General features: G+C 38.5%; 1 protein-coding gene across 3 annotated transcripts in view; it reads right to left on the bottom strand.

Moving 5' to 3' along the window:
• Positions 1-17109, bottom strand: part of POLK (DNA polymerase kappa) — a 58346-nt gene that overhangs the window by 33948 nt on the left and 7289 nt on the right. For all 3 annotated transcript variants that reach the window (XM_029072721.2, XM_029072733.2, XM_007659171.3), the window contains 2 exons: positions 4089-4261; positions 2277-2396 (listed from right to left, as the gene is read on the bottom strand). In XM_029072721.2, coding sequence (XP_028928554.1) covers positions 2277-2396; positions 4089-4223 — 255 coding nt within the window. In that variant the 5' untranslated portion in view covers positions 4224-4261. The remainder of the gene's footprint in view (positions 1-2276; positions 2397-4088; positions 4262-17109) is intronic.

Raw genomic sequence — 17109 nt, 5'->3', positions numbered from 1 at the left:
CCTTCTTGACTCACACATTCCATTCCTTTACAGCCTTTAATCACTTTTTCACCCTTGACTGAACTCTTCCTACATCTGTTTATACTAATATGCCTAGCAAGAGCTTTAAAACACAATTTATGAAAGCTTCTTCAACTGAAACTCTCACTGCTATTTATCCTTCTTCTCACCTTACCTGGCACTAACTTTTCAATAGCCTCCAAGATCTAGGCCCTATTGTTCAATTGTTATATCACCTTTTCTTCTACAAGAAAAATAAGATATCCGAGCACACACTCCCACCGTATCCCCTCTCTGTCTCCCCAAACCATTATGGCAGTCTCACCAATCCATTTAATTCTAAACTCCTTAAGGGCAGGGTTCATTTCTACTAAATCTTATTGTCCTCTCTCAGGCTCTCTACAAAGTACTCATTCAATAAACATGACTAACAGAATTAGACCAATGAGGACACCTTAGTCTGAATCACAGAAAATTCAAATGTTTCTAAAAAAAATTTGTCTAATGCATTTCTAATAAAACATTGCTTTGGGGCAATAAATGGAGGTGTATTCCCCTGTCTGTCTTCTTAGCCTTACCTTTGAGTGTTTCATCTATTTAATCCATTTTCTGACTTTCTCTTTAAATTGGTCAATGATCTACTGGATTACCAAAGTGCTCCATGCATCTCCCCAGATGAGTACCTGAAGCTTCTGTTTTGTTAATCACTGGGTGATCAAAAACTTCCTATTTTATTCCAAAACCTGGCTTTCTATGACAGCTTTAAGAGAAGGCTAAACAGAGAACAGGATTGGTACTGCTTCTGAAAAATCATGAATTCCAGATTAGAAGGGTTTAAGTTAATTAGGTTTTACTCTCTCAGAGAATATTAGACTTAGTTTTCTAATAGCAATATGTACTGCAGATTTGTCTTTATTATTTCATTTTAGGGTAATTTTTCTTAGAGTCAATTGTTTCAGCAATAATTTATCATTTTTTACTTCATATTAGCAGTCTATCCACTTATATGTTGTTGCTCAATTTTCTGTGTTTATTTTCATGCACACTGGCATTTGATAATTACAAGGTTTTATAAAAGAAATAAGAAATAATTCCCACAGCAACAATTTCTATCTCTCACATAGCCTATATAACTCTTGTTTTTGCTTATACTCCATGTACTGTTCTCTTAGCTCCCTCCCATATCTCCTTGAACTGGAACTACCTATTAGTTAACACATGATGTGTTCCCAGCCTTAGCACTTTTAAAAGACGCCAGAAAACTCATCAGTTTAATGATATTCACCCAGGTAACAACCACTAATCTCCTTCCCCATTTTTTTTTTTTTTTTGGTTTCATAATGCTGCCTATTTCTTGCTCTTTTAGCTGGGAAATTATTTTAAGGACGTGTAGCTTTATATAAGAGACCTCCATCTTTTAGTAATATGAACATGTACAGTATTTTAAAATAATTTAAAAACCATTAACTATAATAAAAATATAAAGTGCAGATGCCCAAGAAACACACTGGATACAACACCTAGCAGTGGAAGTAAATAAAGTGTTACCATCAATTAGTGAAACTTTGAAGAATTAGGAAATATTGCTTTTCTTTTTCACCTTCCAATTAAAACTAGCTTTTGTGACAAATATTATTTAAAATTTTCCTATTCTTTCTAAACTTGTGAAAGTTGGTCAAGGCTTTTTGACAAAAGAAATGACCATTATTTTAGTTTTTAGTTATTATTAGCAGTTTTCTTTTTACGTTCAATGTCTACAAAGAACACCAGCTTCAACATTTAAAAAAAGAACCACACACATATGCACATCTTTTAAGTGAGATCTTTGAAAAAAAAACCCCAGATTTCACATGAAAGTAACATCTACCTTCTGCTTCTCACTCACTCATGCTTGAGAGAAACAACCTGCCCCAAGCCTGAAACAAAATGGGAGGAGGACTGAGCTTTTGTGACCGTAGAATGTAAAGATGCAGAGAAGACAGTGAGAGAAGAATAAAGTGGGCGCACGTATTTTTAAAAGCGAAAGGAGGAGGGATCCAAAGGCAGGTAGGTAGGGTTATATTTTAAGCAAAGGTGGAAACTCCCAAGAGATAGCTGGGAAGAAGGTGAGGGGAGGAGGGAATTGCGATGGTGAAAGAGGCCCTATGGGAAAGTAACAAATGTTTTTATCCTCCTTTGTCTCTTCAATAAAATAGAAATTACTTAAAGATTGGAAAATAAAAGCATATTCCCATAAGTCATTGTTCCCCCATCTCTTGATAAACAAGGAATTATACCTGTAATTGTGCTTTCTTCAATTGCTGGCTGGAAATCTGATCTTTTTGTTGCATCATATTTTCAATTCGTTGATTGACTTGCTTTTCTCTTTTGAGCTCATTTTCATAAAACCTAGATCCCTATCCAGAAAAGTATGAGCACAATATTTTACATTAAGTGTTATTTTAATTGCCTTGAAATCTAAGTACCACCTCTCAAGCTATAAATCAACTTTCTAAAATTATTAATTTTGCTCCACATAAATTACTTAATTGGAAAAATCTTTTCTTATCAGTATTATTATTGGTGTTATTATAGAGAAGCAGCGTGGCTCAGTGGAAAGAGCACGGGCTTGGGAGTCAGAGGTCATGGGTTCGTATCCCAGCTCTGCCACTTGTCAACTGTGTGACTGTGGGCAAGTCACTTAACTTCTCTGTGCCTCAGTGACCTCATCTGTAAAATGGGGATTAAGACAGTGAGCCTCACGTGGGACAACCTGATTACCCTCTATCTACCCCAGCGCTTAGAACAGTGCCCTGCACTAGTAAGCGCTTAATACCAACATTATTATTATTATTAGTAGCAGTAGTAGTATTATCATACTATTACTAGTAATAGCATTCATTACTATGTGCTAAACCCTGGGCTAGATACAAGATAATCAGATTGGATACAATCCCTGTTTCACAGGAGGCTCAGATTCTAAGGGGGAGTGAAATCAGGCATTTAATCCCATTTTAGGGATAGGAAAACCAAGGTACAGAAAAGTTAGGTGACATTGCCAAGGTCACATGCCAAGTAAATGGTGGAGTAAGATTAGAACCCAGGTAGTAGTAGTAATAATAGTATTTATTAAGCGCTTGCTGGGTGCAGAGCCCCATACTAAGTGCTGAGAGAAACTACACATCTGGGAATTAGATACATCCCTGTCCCTCATCTCCTGACTCCCAGTTCTGTCCACTCTCCACCAGACTATGCTGCTTCTCGACCAAATATATATACCACGACTCCTTTCTTAAACGTGTCTATACAACACTATTTATAGAAACACGACCTGTTTCACAGATGGAGAATGGAAATGGGAATTCTTTATGCATAAGGCACCTAAACATTCGTCCATTCTCCACTACTCTAGAGTGGAGCTACTAACAACAGCCAAGAGCCTAATCCAAACAGGGGGACCACCTAAACAGAAGATATGCTATGGATTAGAGACCAAATTCTCCTTTCAGTTTTGCTTCTAATCTCTGGCATGATACTGGCTGAATGGGGCCAGACCAGTTGACTCTCTCCTCCTACCCCTTTCATCTTCTGTGTTATGGCTAATGACTGTGGAAACCTCCCAGTGCAATTCAGTCAGTATGGACTAATTACACCATAGAGCTGTTAATCCCCACCAGAGAAGTGATGAAGTTCAGAAATCTGCCTTGGCAAACTGAAATTTATATTATTTGAAATATTTTTTCCAACTTTTAGGAAAGAAATGATTTTAGTTCTATGTAAAGGAACTGTAGAGGCCTTGTAATTCTTATTTTAAAGTAAGACAAGCAGTATTGCATACATTCATTCATAGAGAACCCAACAATTTGATTTACCCCAGTAAAAAATATTCTACACCCAGTTTCATAAAAAAGAAAACAGAAGAAAAATGCTACATTCTTGGGGAGACCATAACTTTCACAAACAGTTCACTTTCTCCTTTTAACTTTCTTCTGAATGATGGTTTAGACTATGAATTCAAAATCTGTTTATTCTTTTATATAAAAAGAGTAAGGTGAATATGTTTTAAAATATGGCTAAGGCATTAATGAAAATGGAAACAAAAACAATACCTTGGAGGCTTCCAGTATAATTTTGTTAATTTTCTCTTTATCTAAACCTTCCATTCCTGCTTTGTTGTCATTGAGACCCATTCTAAGGAAAAGCACATCGCTGTCACTGCCATTCTTCTCCTTTGTGTTGTCCATAATGCAATCTAATGGATAATTTGCCAATGGTTTATTAGCTGAAAAAGAAACAAATTGAACAATTGAAATTGAAAAATCTTCAAAAGCAAGTCTAAAAACCAAGATGATAGATACATTTTAAAAAGCCCAAATTAGCAAGAATGAAAGACGATTGTATTTGAAAGTGAAGATGCCCACTGCATATACAGTACAAATAAATTTCTATTCCAAATTGCTAAATGGATGCTCTGGTCAGGAAGTAGAAGCCACACAGGATGAGAGAGGTTGTCGAGTGCAGTAGAATGTAAGCTCTAAAAGGCAGGGAATACCGCAAAGCTGGAAGACTATGAATATGTTGCAGTGACCGAGAAAGAATTGGCACTGCAGAAATTTGACACAGAACAGATTTTGAATGTGTATCACTAACACAATTAGCAGCCAAGACAACTTTTCTTTAAAAGATTCCCTTCTCACCTTGATACCCCAAGGAAAGTTTCCTTTCCTTCTACCTCTTTTTTCAAACTGCCTCCCCTTTCATGCACCCATATAGTCCAGTTTTTTTTTTTCTCCTGCATTCCTTCCAATATCAGCAGTCCTGCTAAATACAGGCACAAAATTGAGGCTGCACAAAATCCACAGAACTCACCTACCCTTTCAGTCATCAGGACAGTGATCCCAAGTAACCCCAGACTCTGTGCAGGTCTGGTACCAGAAGAACCAACCACTGAGCAATATTTGGCCTGTCTCCTATGATATGTGTTAAAAATGAAAAAAGAAGAATGTTGGAAATGGAAAGGAAGGGAAGGAGGTGTGTGCGGGGAATTATGCTGCCCAAAATCTACTTGTTTCTTTCCACTCTCTCCCTGGGAGTTCCTAAGAACTACTTATACTCTGATGTCTCATTTTCCTTTCCATTCAAAAACACCCATATCTCTCATCTTAAAAAAAAATGGTATTTGTTAAGTGCTCATTGTGTGTCAAACACTGTTCTAAGTGCCGGTGTAGAAACAAGTTAATCAGATGGGACACCAGTCCTTGTCCCGCGGGGGGGGGGGGGGCTCACAATCCAAGTACGATTTCTCTGGATTCCCCCTGTATCATTCAGCTGTTGCCTCATTTCCTTCCCCGATTTCTGTCCAAACTTCTCGAACGGGTCGTATACAGTTGCTGCCTCCACTACCTCTTCTCCAACTCCCTTCTTTTTAATCCTCTACACTCCAGTTTCTGCCCCCTTCATTCCAGCATTGATCTGTTTCTTGCCAAATCTGATGGACTCCACTGGGTACTAATCCTTCTTGACCACCCAACTGCCTGCCACCCTGTGGACCATTTCCTAATCTTGGTTTTTACAGAAGCAGCTTTCCCCTGGTTCTCCTCTTACCTCTCGGTCAAGTTTTCCCTTTTTCTTTTGCCAGTTCTTCCTCTAACTCCCACCTGGCCCCACCTAACTGTGGATAACCGTCAACCATTGTCCTAGCACTTAGAACAGTGCTTGGTACATAGAAAGCGCACACCAAATGCCATCATTATTGTTATCCCCTGTCCACACAACACTTATGTACATATTTGCAATTTATTCATTCATTCAATCGTATTTATTAAGCGCTTACTGTGTGCAGAGCACTGTACAAAGTGCTTGGGAAAATACAACAATAAAAAGTGACAATCCCTGTCCACAATGAGCTCACAGATTTATATTAATGTCTGCCTTCCCCTCTAGATTGTAAGCACGTTGTGGGCAGGGAATGTGTTTATTGTTGTGTTGTACTCTCCCAAGCCCTTAGTTCAGTGATTGCACTCGGTAAGCGCTCAATACATACAACTGAATGAACACCCTCCATGTGGATGAATTCCAAATCAACCTGTTAGCCATAACCTCCTGTATTACCTAAAATTTTCCACTTGCTCTTGCCTCCAGAACATCTCCCCCTCTAGACTATAAACTCATTTTGTGCAGGGAACATATCTGCTAATTCTGTTGTACTGGACTCTCCCAAGCACTTAGTATGGTGCTCTGCACACAGTAAGTGCTCAATAAATACCATTGATTGATCTCTACACAGACACCCTGCTGGCGCTTCAAGATTCTCTCCTCCACCTGAATTTGTCATCATAGTTGATACCATGGCCATTTTCCCAGTCTCTGAAGCACGCAACCTCAGCATGATTTTCCTTTTACTCCTTCCACCCTTTCAACCCCCATATTCAGTGTGTTGCCACATTCTGTCTCTTCCTGAAGATGATTTCCAGGATCTGTCCGTTCTCCATCCAAAGGCCTCCATGCTGCTCCGGACACTTGTCACATGCCATCTTGCCTACTACAGTCTTTCCCATCTCTGGTCCATGCTTCATCTGCTCCATGGATCATTTTTCTCTACACAAATCAAAATAACCTAAAATGGTTGTCTATTCCTCTTTCTGCATCGGGCAGAAACTCCTGACCACTGACTTTAAGGTACTCATGCTGCTTTCTCTTGCCTAATTATCGATTCTCTTCTTCCACTACTCCCCAATCACTCAATCAATGGTATTTACTGAGTGCATATATGTATATGCTCTGGAGATCCAGAAAAGGTTTTTTGTAGGATAAAGGAGCTAGGTGTGTGCGTGAATGGAAAAAGAGAAGGAGCCATCAGAATACGGGCAGTCATTAGGAACTCTCCAGTTGACATTCCTAGTTCCTCTCAAACTAACTTACTCAACTGTGCTTTCTCCTCATCCCACAAGCCACCAAAGGCTTGCTCACATTCTCCCGTCTGCCAGAACTTCTTCCCCCTTCATAGTCAACAATTCACAGCTATTCAAAGGCCTTCTGGAATCACACCTCCTCTAAGAAGTCTCTACTGAAACATGAAAATTTCTCTGCTTTTGTCTACCCAAATGCCATTTCAGCACTTCCCCATCTCCAAAGTGACTTAAGTTCCTCTCAACCTCTGACAGACTTGTATTACTATTTCACCTTTCCTACTGTGTCTGTCGCCAAACCCTTACCCACCTTATTTCTAAATCGTGAACCCCTGGAGGGTCAGGAAGCCTGTAAACTCTCATCTTTGTATTTTTCCCTGCAGTTAGTACAGATTCTGCAAACAGTAAGCACTTAATAAATAGTATCACTACTATCACTCATATTTATTAAGTGCTTACTCTGTGCAGAGCATTGTACTATCTGTTTGGGCGAATACAACAGAGTTGGTAGACAAGTTCCCTGTCCACAATGAGCTCCCAAAGCACTGATCTATCTTAGAATTCCCACTACTTAAGCACTAACATGTTCATGTCGCCTGTTTTCCTTCTTCCTATCTGTAATTTTAGTAACTGTCTCCTGTGTTCAACTGTAAGCTCCTTGAGGGCAGGGGTTTACTCATTCAACTGTACTTTCCAAGTGCTTACTATAGTGCTCTGTACCCAAGAGACATTCAATAAATATTATTAATTGTCAGTGAGTTATTAAGGCTATTGAGTTTGCCCAACCTGGCTTCTTTTTATAGAGAATCCCAATATTCATTTGAGTTATTTTTTTCCAGGTCCCTCCTCTTCTTTCCTCATTTCCATTTGCTCCAGCTAATTACTCAACCTCCTATTTAACATTAAACTAGATCATTCATCTGGTACCCAGAGTTGGAAGTGGGCTCCATTTCGGTATTATGATATATCAATCAGTGGTATTTATTGAGTGCTTACTATGTGAGGAGAACTGTACTAAGCATTTGGGAAAGTACAACAAAGCAGAATTAGCAGACAGTTCCCTGTCCATAATAAGCTTACAGTCTCTTAGACAAGAGCAGTCTTCATTTATTTTTCCACGAAGTAACTCCTAAAATAATTTTTAGCTTATTTAGGTAGGCTTTAGCCAGTGTGTTAACAGTGAAAATTAGATTGTTATAGGTTTCTCCATAACAAAATACTAAAAGGTGATGGATGACGCCACAGACTTCCTACAGAGCCAGCCAAAGTTCATAGGGTGTTTAAGTAATGATTTTGTTTCATTTTTGTCAGGATACCAAGGACAGTCTTTTTTTGCCAAGCATGATTACTTTGCACTGCATATCCAAATTCCCCAATGTAATATTTACGGCTATACTTAAGAAAAAATAAAAAAGGGAAAAGGTCAGAATTTTTATGGCCTGATAAAACATCACAAATTTTTTTACTTCCAAAGACTAGGCACATACAACAGAAATAAAGAATTCTTCATTTGTGGTGAATCATTACCACAGTACAGTAACGACTTTCTTATGAGGATCGCAAACTGAGAGGGCCTTGCCCACCTAAAATTATTTAAATTGTCTCATTACCTATTTTAGTACCGTATGTAATTAATTGAATCCACCAGCAAAAAAAGGATCTCAAGAGAACCCTTTTTTAGCAGGATGACTTAAAGAGTACATATCAAATGCCATAACAGTCTCTGAATAACGTGACATACTCTGTGGACAGTCATCAGATTTTAATCCCTGGAAGAAATGTGTAATGGAGGCCTGACGGCATCTGCTAAAACATTCAAGAAGAAACGACTTTAGTTGTCTATTCTTGGCCCTTTTAGGGTTTGGTCTTTCATTTCCAAATGGGACCACTCACTAACAAAACCCAAAAGAAGTCTAAGGAGCTTTGAATATAATATCTTCCAATAATAAATTTCCATTCAGTGAAAACATTTCATGTGTGTCTTCAAATCTTTTTAGATGACTAAATGAGGTGTTTCTTTACAAAACTTCTTCAAAATACCAATTGGCTATATCCTGGAACTTTAAAATTATTTAACCCTTAAATAACTCAACGGTGCCATGTAAACTTACTTTCAGTCAACAGTTCAAAAGCCTAGAGTGTGTCAAATAAAAGTTGTGCATTTAACTTTTAACAGTCTTATAAGCTCCACTATTCTTCATCACTATATAGTTGAAATAAGTTGGAAAGCTTTATTTTTCATTCATATTTTTTGAAAATACAAACGCCTTCCAAAAGAGTCTTGAAATGACTTTGCAGAAAACGTTTTTTCTTAATGAGAAAGGATGCTATTACTGGCCAGACCATATAGATTGCTAACTGCATCCCATTGATACAGAAGAGGAATTATGGGCAGTATCATTATATCAGTCAGTCAATCGTCTTTATTGAGAGCTTACTGTGTACAGAACATTGTACTAGGCATTTGGGAGAGTACAATATTATAATAAACAGACACATTATTTTCATTATTTTCAATTGTGGATCATGTCTTATTCACCATAAATGTGACTAAATTATCTTCTACTTCTCCTGCTAATCAACCTCAGTCTGCAAAGGAAAAAAGGGAGGAAGAAAAGAGTACATCATATCATAACTAATCCTACACAACGAATGCTTCCTCTATCATCTCTATCCAGAGCTCTGGGGATCCTGCATAAACCGATGTACTCTCAATTGCCTAGAGTTTATTAAGTTGTTCTTTTACATTTATCACTTTTATATTTGATGACCACTCATAAGTCAACATAAAATGAATGGAATGGAATGGGAAATGCCACTTCCTTCCATGACTCAAGGGCACTGCTACCCCAACCAGCCAGGGAATAACCCATTAGTCAGAACTTTTCTTCCCTCAATACAGTATGTACCACATTCTGCTGGCACCTTTTCAACGGAAACAAACATCAAAGCAAAAGCACATCCATCCCAGTATCATACCAAAGTTTGATACAAAACTTCTGTTCCCTTTCATAAAGACTTCTGTTTACTGACACACATGCAGATCCCTTAATAAATACAAATTTAGCCAGATTGGTTGGCAGTTCTGAAAGCATGTAATTTTAGGTCACTTGCTTCCAAGGACTGCTGATTTATTGTGTGCCTGGAAGGTACCTTAATGTCTCATTTTCACATTAATGAATACTTGCACAGATGCCCAAAATCTGATTATCATGGGAAAAAAATCTGTGAAGACCACCATTGTACCAATTTTTTAAATTGAACTCACCTTCAAGAACAATTCTTTTTACTTTCTCTACTTATCCTAAATACTTTCAAGGCCCAGGGTATGATTAACATTCACTTGTTCTCACAATCATTTATTTCCTCCCCAAAGTACTAGTCACAGTGAATCTGGATGAGTTATGACAAATTGCCTGAGAATTCCCCTCCTTCTTTTGGGCCAGACCATTTAGGACACTCCCTCTTATAACTCCATGAGCTAGTCCATAATCATTCAGTGCAAAGGGAGTGGTGTGGAGAATCAAATTTTTTCAAAACAGTTGGCATTATATTGATGCTCTTTAACCACTGTGCTAAATTTGACATCTCTTGCTGAAACTCTCTTTAGCAGAAGCATAACAAAATTCACACACTTCTGACCTATGCTAGAGTTTTTCAAACATCCCATGCTTTCATTGCCCACTCCCTTTCCCCTTGCCTCTATTAACAGGGCAACGGGCCACTAGCTATACTATGAGCTATGACCCAGATCACTATCGCTACTCCGCAAATGGAGTGGGGGAGGAGAATGACATTTTCTATATTTTTGCCATAAAGCAGAGGCATAACGTGGCTGTGAGTTCCATTCAGATACCACTGATTGTTTGATCGATTCAGATTTCCAAGCGGGAGTCCACGGCAGCCTCACACTGGTCTTCCCCATCTATGGCCATCACCTAATTCACTTGCAAAGTTGAATGCCCATTTTGTTGATAAGAAGCTCTGTTACTATCAGATATATAAGCACTGGAAGAGGACTGTTGAAAGGACTGTTTCAGAAACATTGGAAAAGATAGGCCATAGAACCTACATCACCTCTACTTCATAGACTAGCTTGTAAGAGAAGTTGTACCTATTTTATATAAGTCAAAATTTGAGTGCTTCCAAACTGCTTAATCACTCATTAAAAACTTCCCTGATATATTTTTATGCCAATTTCAGCACATTATTGCATTTTAACTTTTGATTTATGTCTTTCTGTAAAAGCAGCATTATTTTATTCCAAAACAGTACTTTTAAAATTTGATTTATGACTAAATATCCATTGTTTTCAGGATAATTATTTGGAGCTTTGATAGATAAATTATAGCTTTTTGACCTAAATTTAAAAAATTCCTCTCCACTAAGGACTCATCAGAGATATAGGCCATCACAAATTCTCTCAAAAGCATGAAACTGGATTTTATTCTGTTCCATTTATCATTTGGATGAGCTGTGAAATTTATAAGGCGATTTCATCTCTGAAAGAGGCATCGGGAGTCAAGAACCTTAATATCTGAAGAGATCAGAAAGAAGAAATTTGTCAATTTTAAGTTTCCATTGGCTTACAAGACTGAGAATGGCAGAAATAGGGGGATGAGCTCATGACTGGTAATTCAGTGCAGTAGAGGTCACTAGTAGGCTCCTCCAACTAAGCAAGATTTTTATTATTTCTTACAAGATTCATTCTACGGGATCAAATCTGCAACCCTCCCCCAATTCCTCTATACCCCCTTCAGTATAAAAGGGGGGAAAGTTTCAGAACATTCTACTAAGTCTTTAACACTGACAGTTGTAATTTAAAATATAATTCATTTCTCTTAGAAATTGGACATATTTTATAGACTGAAATGTTATTCTCTTGGCTACTCACCCACATTTCTCTGGGGTCTCCTCTATTTGTAGACAACCTTCACAAGTTAGGTGACTATCAGACCTTGAAAAAATCTCCAAATTGTTAATATTATGTTTTTCACGAATGCTCTGGTAGGGCAGTCATCATCATTACTAACTGTGTTGTACTCATCCAAGTACACAGTAGGCCCTCAACAAATACTACTGAGTAGCCTCTTTCAAAATATTTAGCTTTGGCTTATAGGCTTCTGTCCCTCTCATGCCAGTAGAGGGCATGCATATATATGATATTTACATTTCAGATCCTGAAAAATTCTGGTATTTTCACAGAAAGAAAGGGAAATTTGTCAATGTGCCAAGAAACTATTAGGAAACTATCACTCATTATATCCTGCACCTAAATTCCTCTATAGAAAATTAAACATCAGTTATACCAAAATAATGCCGTAAAATAGAGTTTAAGGGTTCTTCGAAAAGTGGATATCCCTTTTCCCTAAACAGCTGGCACTATTTCTTTTTGCACCTTACTCCTGCACTGATCTTGTATTATGACTCATTATTCCTCTAATTCTAGGCAGGGATAAATTTGGGAGGTCCATTTTCCATTCAAATAGATGGTACCGCTTTTTAGCAGTAACTGCTTCTTAAATTGGGTGTGTCCTAACGCTAAGTAGACTCTACTAAAATTTACCAAAATTTTAAAGACAAGCCCAAATACTGACATTAGTAGAGTGAAAATTGTTCTAATTATCTCCAGCTAACCACTAACGCCTGCCTATTAACCTTAATAGCCATCAATCTCGACAAGTGGTAAGGCAATTCTTTTTGCCATATACAGGCATAGAAAGGTACATAAAAACATTGACACCCACAAGAGTCAATATTCATATACACAAATGCATCAGTTTCAGTAATAAGAAGTCTGGTGATTATGAGGGTGCAAACAGGCACTGTGCCCAATCCTATTTTAGACAGTTGAGTTGACTTCACTGATGCCAAAATGGCAGCCAACGAGGAAAGGATTTAGGTAGGTCTCTTAATTTCACACTGTGTGGGAGAACTATGTACTCCACGTCCCTCCCAACTTAAGACCCATTCCCAAATGAAGCTTAATAAGTCTATATGTACGTGGGCATACAAGTCTATATGTACGTGGAGAGGATGAATGGGGGTACAGAGGCAATATTGGTCATTTTTTTTTTTCTGAAAGCAGTACTTGTAAGTGCTTACTATGTGCCAAGCACTGTACTCAGCACTGGGGGAGAGTCAAGATAATCAAGTTGGACAGAATCCTAGTCCCAGATGGAACTTATAGTCTAAGGAGGGAGTAGGATTTAACCCCCATTTTACAGATGAGGTAACAGAGTCCCAGAGAAGTTAAGTGACTTACCTAAGGTCACACAACAGACAAGTGTCAGAACTGGGATGAGAACCCAGGTACTCTGACTCAAAGGCCCATGCTCTTCCCACGAGGCCATGCTGCTTCCCTAGCTATTAAGGCTACATCCTGGGGAGAGGACAATATTTGGGAGTTTGGGCCCTAGTTCATGTTTGAAAGACTATCAATGTTAGTGCTTGGTGGGGCATGGGGGGAGTAAATGGAGGGAATGGGGGAGAGGAAAAAGGGGAAGGAGGAGGGTAGAAAACAAATCAACAGATAGGTGAAAGGGACATAAGAGAAGCAAAGGGAAAGAGTGGGGAGAAAGAAATGATGGGACTGTAAGGGAAAAACAGGAAAATCAAGAGAGAATGGAGAGTTGAAGAAACGAAGTTGACGAAACACAAAAACCCAGCTAAGGAGTTGAGAACTAATGTTTATACTCCTGGAATACAGGAGTAGAACCTAGAAATGCGGGTGGAGAACAAATGCTGGAGCATAGGGTAATGTTCAGCCCTGCACAGTGAAGTAAAACAGAAAGCATGTGCTTATTCATTCATTCAATAGCACTGTACTAAGCGCTTGGAATGTACAATTTGGCAACAGATAGAGGCAATCCTTGCCCAATGACGGGCTCACAGTCTAAACGGGGGAGACAGGCAGCAAAGCAAAACAGAACAAAACAAAAACAAGACAACATCATCAAGATAAATAGAATCAAGGAGATATACACCTTATTAACAAAATAAATAGGGTAATAAATAATCTATACAAATGAGCACAGTGCTGAGAGGAGGGGAAGGGGGAAGAGCAGAGGGTTGGGGGGAGGGGGAGCAGAGGGAAAGGGGTGTGCTCAGTCTGGGAAGGACTCCTGGAGGAGGTGTGTTCTGAGCTGAGGCTTGAAAGAACAGACACAAGATGGCTGCAGGCTCCAAGAACTGGCATATGTTCAACATGACAGACGGATACAATCATTGTGACTAATGAGAATTTTTCACAAACACCTGACGTTAATCAGATGTGATATGCTCAGTTTCTATTAAATACACTGACCGGGTTTACTAACACTCTTTAAAAATAGTTTTCTGGTTTGAAACCTCAAACACCCAAAAGTTACCCAAGGCACAGTGCTTCAAAAGTGCCAACAGAATGTACAATTATAGGGTGGTTTTTAGTACCCTCTTATATCATGGCTTCTATGGCATGGTTCTTGATTCATGTTTTAAATTTTTTTAACTGTTCATTTAGTTATTTCCTCCTCACAATGCCCAGTGCTTCATAGGATCCAGACTCCCACCATGTCCCTACATCAGAACTCACAGAGACCTAGTTTCATTCTCAACCACTGTGCCTGCATATAGGGCACACAGGTTTAGCAGTATACACAACCCTCTCTCAGCAAATCAACTTACTTCTTTCTGTATTTATGAGCATTTATTGGAGACTTTCCCCAACTAACTCCTGTTCTCCTTTCCTTCCATTCTCTTCTGTGTCACCCTGACTTGGTCTCTTTATTCATTCCCCTTCCAACCCCACAACACTTATGTACATATCTGAAATTTATGTACTTATATTAATGTCTGTCTCCCTCTGTAGACTGTAAGCTCATAGTGTGCAGGGAATGATACTGTTACATTGTACTTTCCCAAGCACTTAGTACAATGCATAGCACACAGTAATTGCTCCATAAATACGACTGAATGAAGGACTGGAACGACATAATTTTTGCTGCCACCTAAGTCTCAATTTTAATACCTACCTTATCTTTCTTCCTAAACATTTGCCCTTGCCCAAATCCTCAATAACTAACATGACCTGTTATACAATTTCATAATTGAGATGTTACTGATAAGTCTTCTCTTCCCCTTGATCTCATATTCAGCTAACTGCTAAGGTATTTCACAAGAGTTGACTGTTGCTACAGCAATATCGCAACGGACTACTGTGATGGTGCCGAATATTTGATTTTGATGAAATATTGCTAAAAACTTGATGCTTCTCCACTCCCCCCACCCCCCAGACTGTGAACTTGTGTGGGCAGGGAATGTCACTGCTTATTGTTGTTCTGTACTTTCCCAAGCACTCAGCACAGTGGTCTGCACACAATAAGCACTTAATACATATGACTGACAGTGAATATTCATTTAAAAAAGGAAATTTATCCTGGCCAAACTTATTGGACTGCATGATCATAAGTGAAATAGTTATGAGGAGCTTTCACCTTGAAGGAATGAAAATGAAAATGTAAAAATGATTATTGGTCTGAGGCAGATTACTTTGGCTGAACGAATCATCTTTGAAAACAGAAACTTGTAGAGGTACTACAAAGAATGCATTTACTATGGCTGTGAAAATGAATTCAAGATAGAAAAGTTATACTATGTCAGCAAATCATCCTAACAGAACATGTAGCTGAATGCAGACTCACTACTGACTCAAGAGAGTAAACTCATCATGGTGAGAATATGAACTTTTCAATTTGCTTATTCGTGTATAGCATGGTCTCATGGAATGACCATTGGGACTGGGAGACTCGGGTTGTAGGCTCATGCCTCGGCCACATGCTGGGTCACTTTGGGCAAGTCACTTAACCTCTGCGAGCCTCAGTTTCCTCGTCTGTAAAACGATGGTAATGTAAACTGTGAACCTTGTTGTGGGACAGGGACTGTCTAATCTCATAATCCTGTATATCTATGCCTGTACTAAGCAGGTAATATGTACTTAATACATAATTGCCATTTAGAAAATACACATTTCAATTTGCTAATATAGCTTGAAATTCATTAATTTATTTTAGATTAACTTTCTTTTAGATTAAACTCAGAGTTGATTTTTAAAAATACTCCCCAAACTATGATCCTATCTATGCTATATAATCTGGTTGGCATTCGGCTATCATAAATGTTTTATAGCCTCAAATATGTTTGTTTTTATAATCTCCAACAAAGGATAATAAAGATAGTTTTGAAAATGAAAAAAAAAATTGTGCCATTTGTTAACCATTATGTGCCAAGCACTGTACTAAACACTGGGGTAGTCACAAGTTAATTAAGTCAGATACAGTCCCTCACAGTCTAAGCAGAAGGGAGAACAGGTATTGCATCTCCATTTTACAGATTTACATTTTATTGAGGCTCAGAGAAGTGAAGTGATTTACCTAAGGTTACACAACAGTCAGCTGCAGAGCTGGGATTACTGCCCAGGTTCCTTGACTACCAGGTTTATTTGCAACATTCCAATCTGTGATTTTTCAATGAATGTTTTGACGAAGGATATCTTAATGTAGGAGGAGGAAAAGGTTAAAAGCCAAAGAACAAACTAAAAGGAAATGGGTACATGCAAGAGTAGAGGAGAGACTAAAATCTCTATTCACTTAATATAAACGTACATTGTGCCTTCTGTCTAAAAGTATTCTATACTGCTGCAGTGAGAATAGCAAATACCAAAAATTTACATCAACCCCAACAAATAATTTTTTCCAAACTGTCTCTGAAATGTTGCCTATAAGGCTAAAAGCATTCAAATGGAAATCAGAGATATCATGTATCTTGGCATAAACTTTCTAAAATCACAAGACTTGAATAATTAATAAGTATGTGATCAGAAAAAAGTAAAATCGAGAACCAGGTAAAAGCTGTGCTCCGTGTGATGAGGGTCTCCTCCCCACTAAGAGCTCCAGGTACTAAAGGGTCACCTGATGGCCAGGGTTAAGTCCTCCCGCCCAAAACCATAGGAGTGAAGCCTGCCTTCTCAATTGGCAGGAAGATAATAATAATACTAATAACTTTGGTATTTGTTAGGTTCTTGCTATGTGCCAGGCACCGTACTAAGCACTGGGGCATATACAAACAAATCAGATTGGACAAAGTCCCTGTCCCACGTGGGACTCACAGTCTCAATTCCCATTTTACAGATGAGATAACTGAGGCCCAGAGAAGTGAAGCGACTTGCTAAGGTCACAAAGCAGAC

Source organism: Ornithorhynchus anatinus, chromosome 1 (genome assembly GCF_004115215.2).
Source record: "Ornithorhynchus anatinus isolate Pmale09 chromosome 1, mOrnAna1.pri.v4, whole genome shotgun sequence".
Taxonomy (NCBI): Eukaryota; Metazoa; Chordata; class Mammalia; order Monotremata; family Ornithorhynchidae; genus Ornithorhynchus; species Ornithorhynchus anatinus.
The sequence above is the reverse complement of the archived record's forward strand: the minus strand, read 5'-3'. Positions and strand labels throughout refer to the sequence as shown.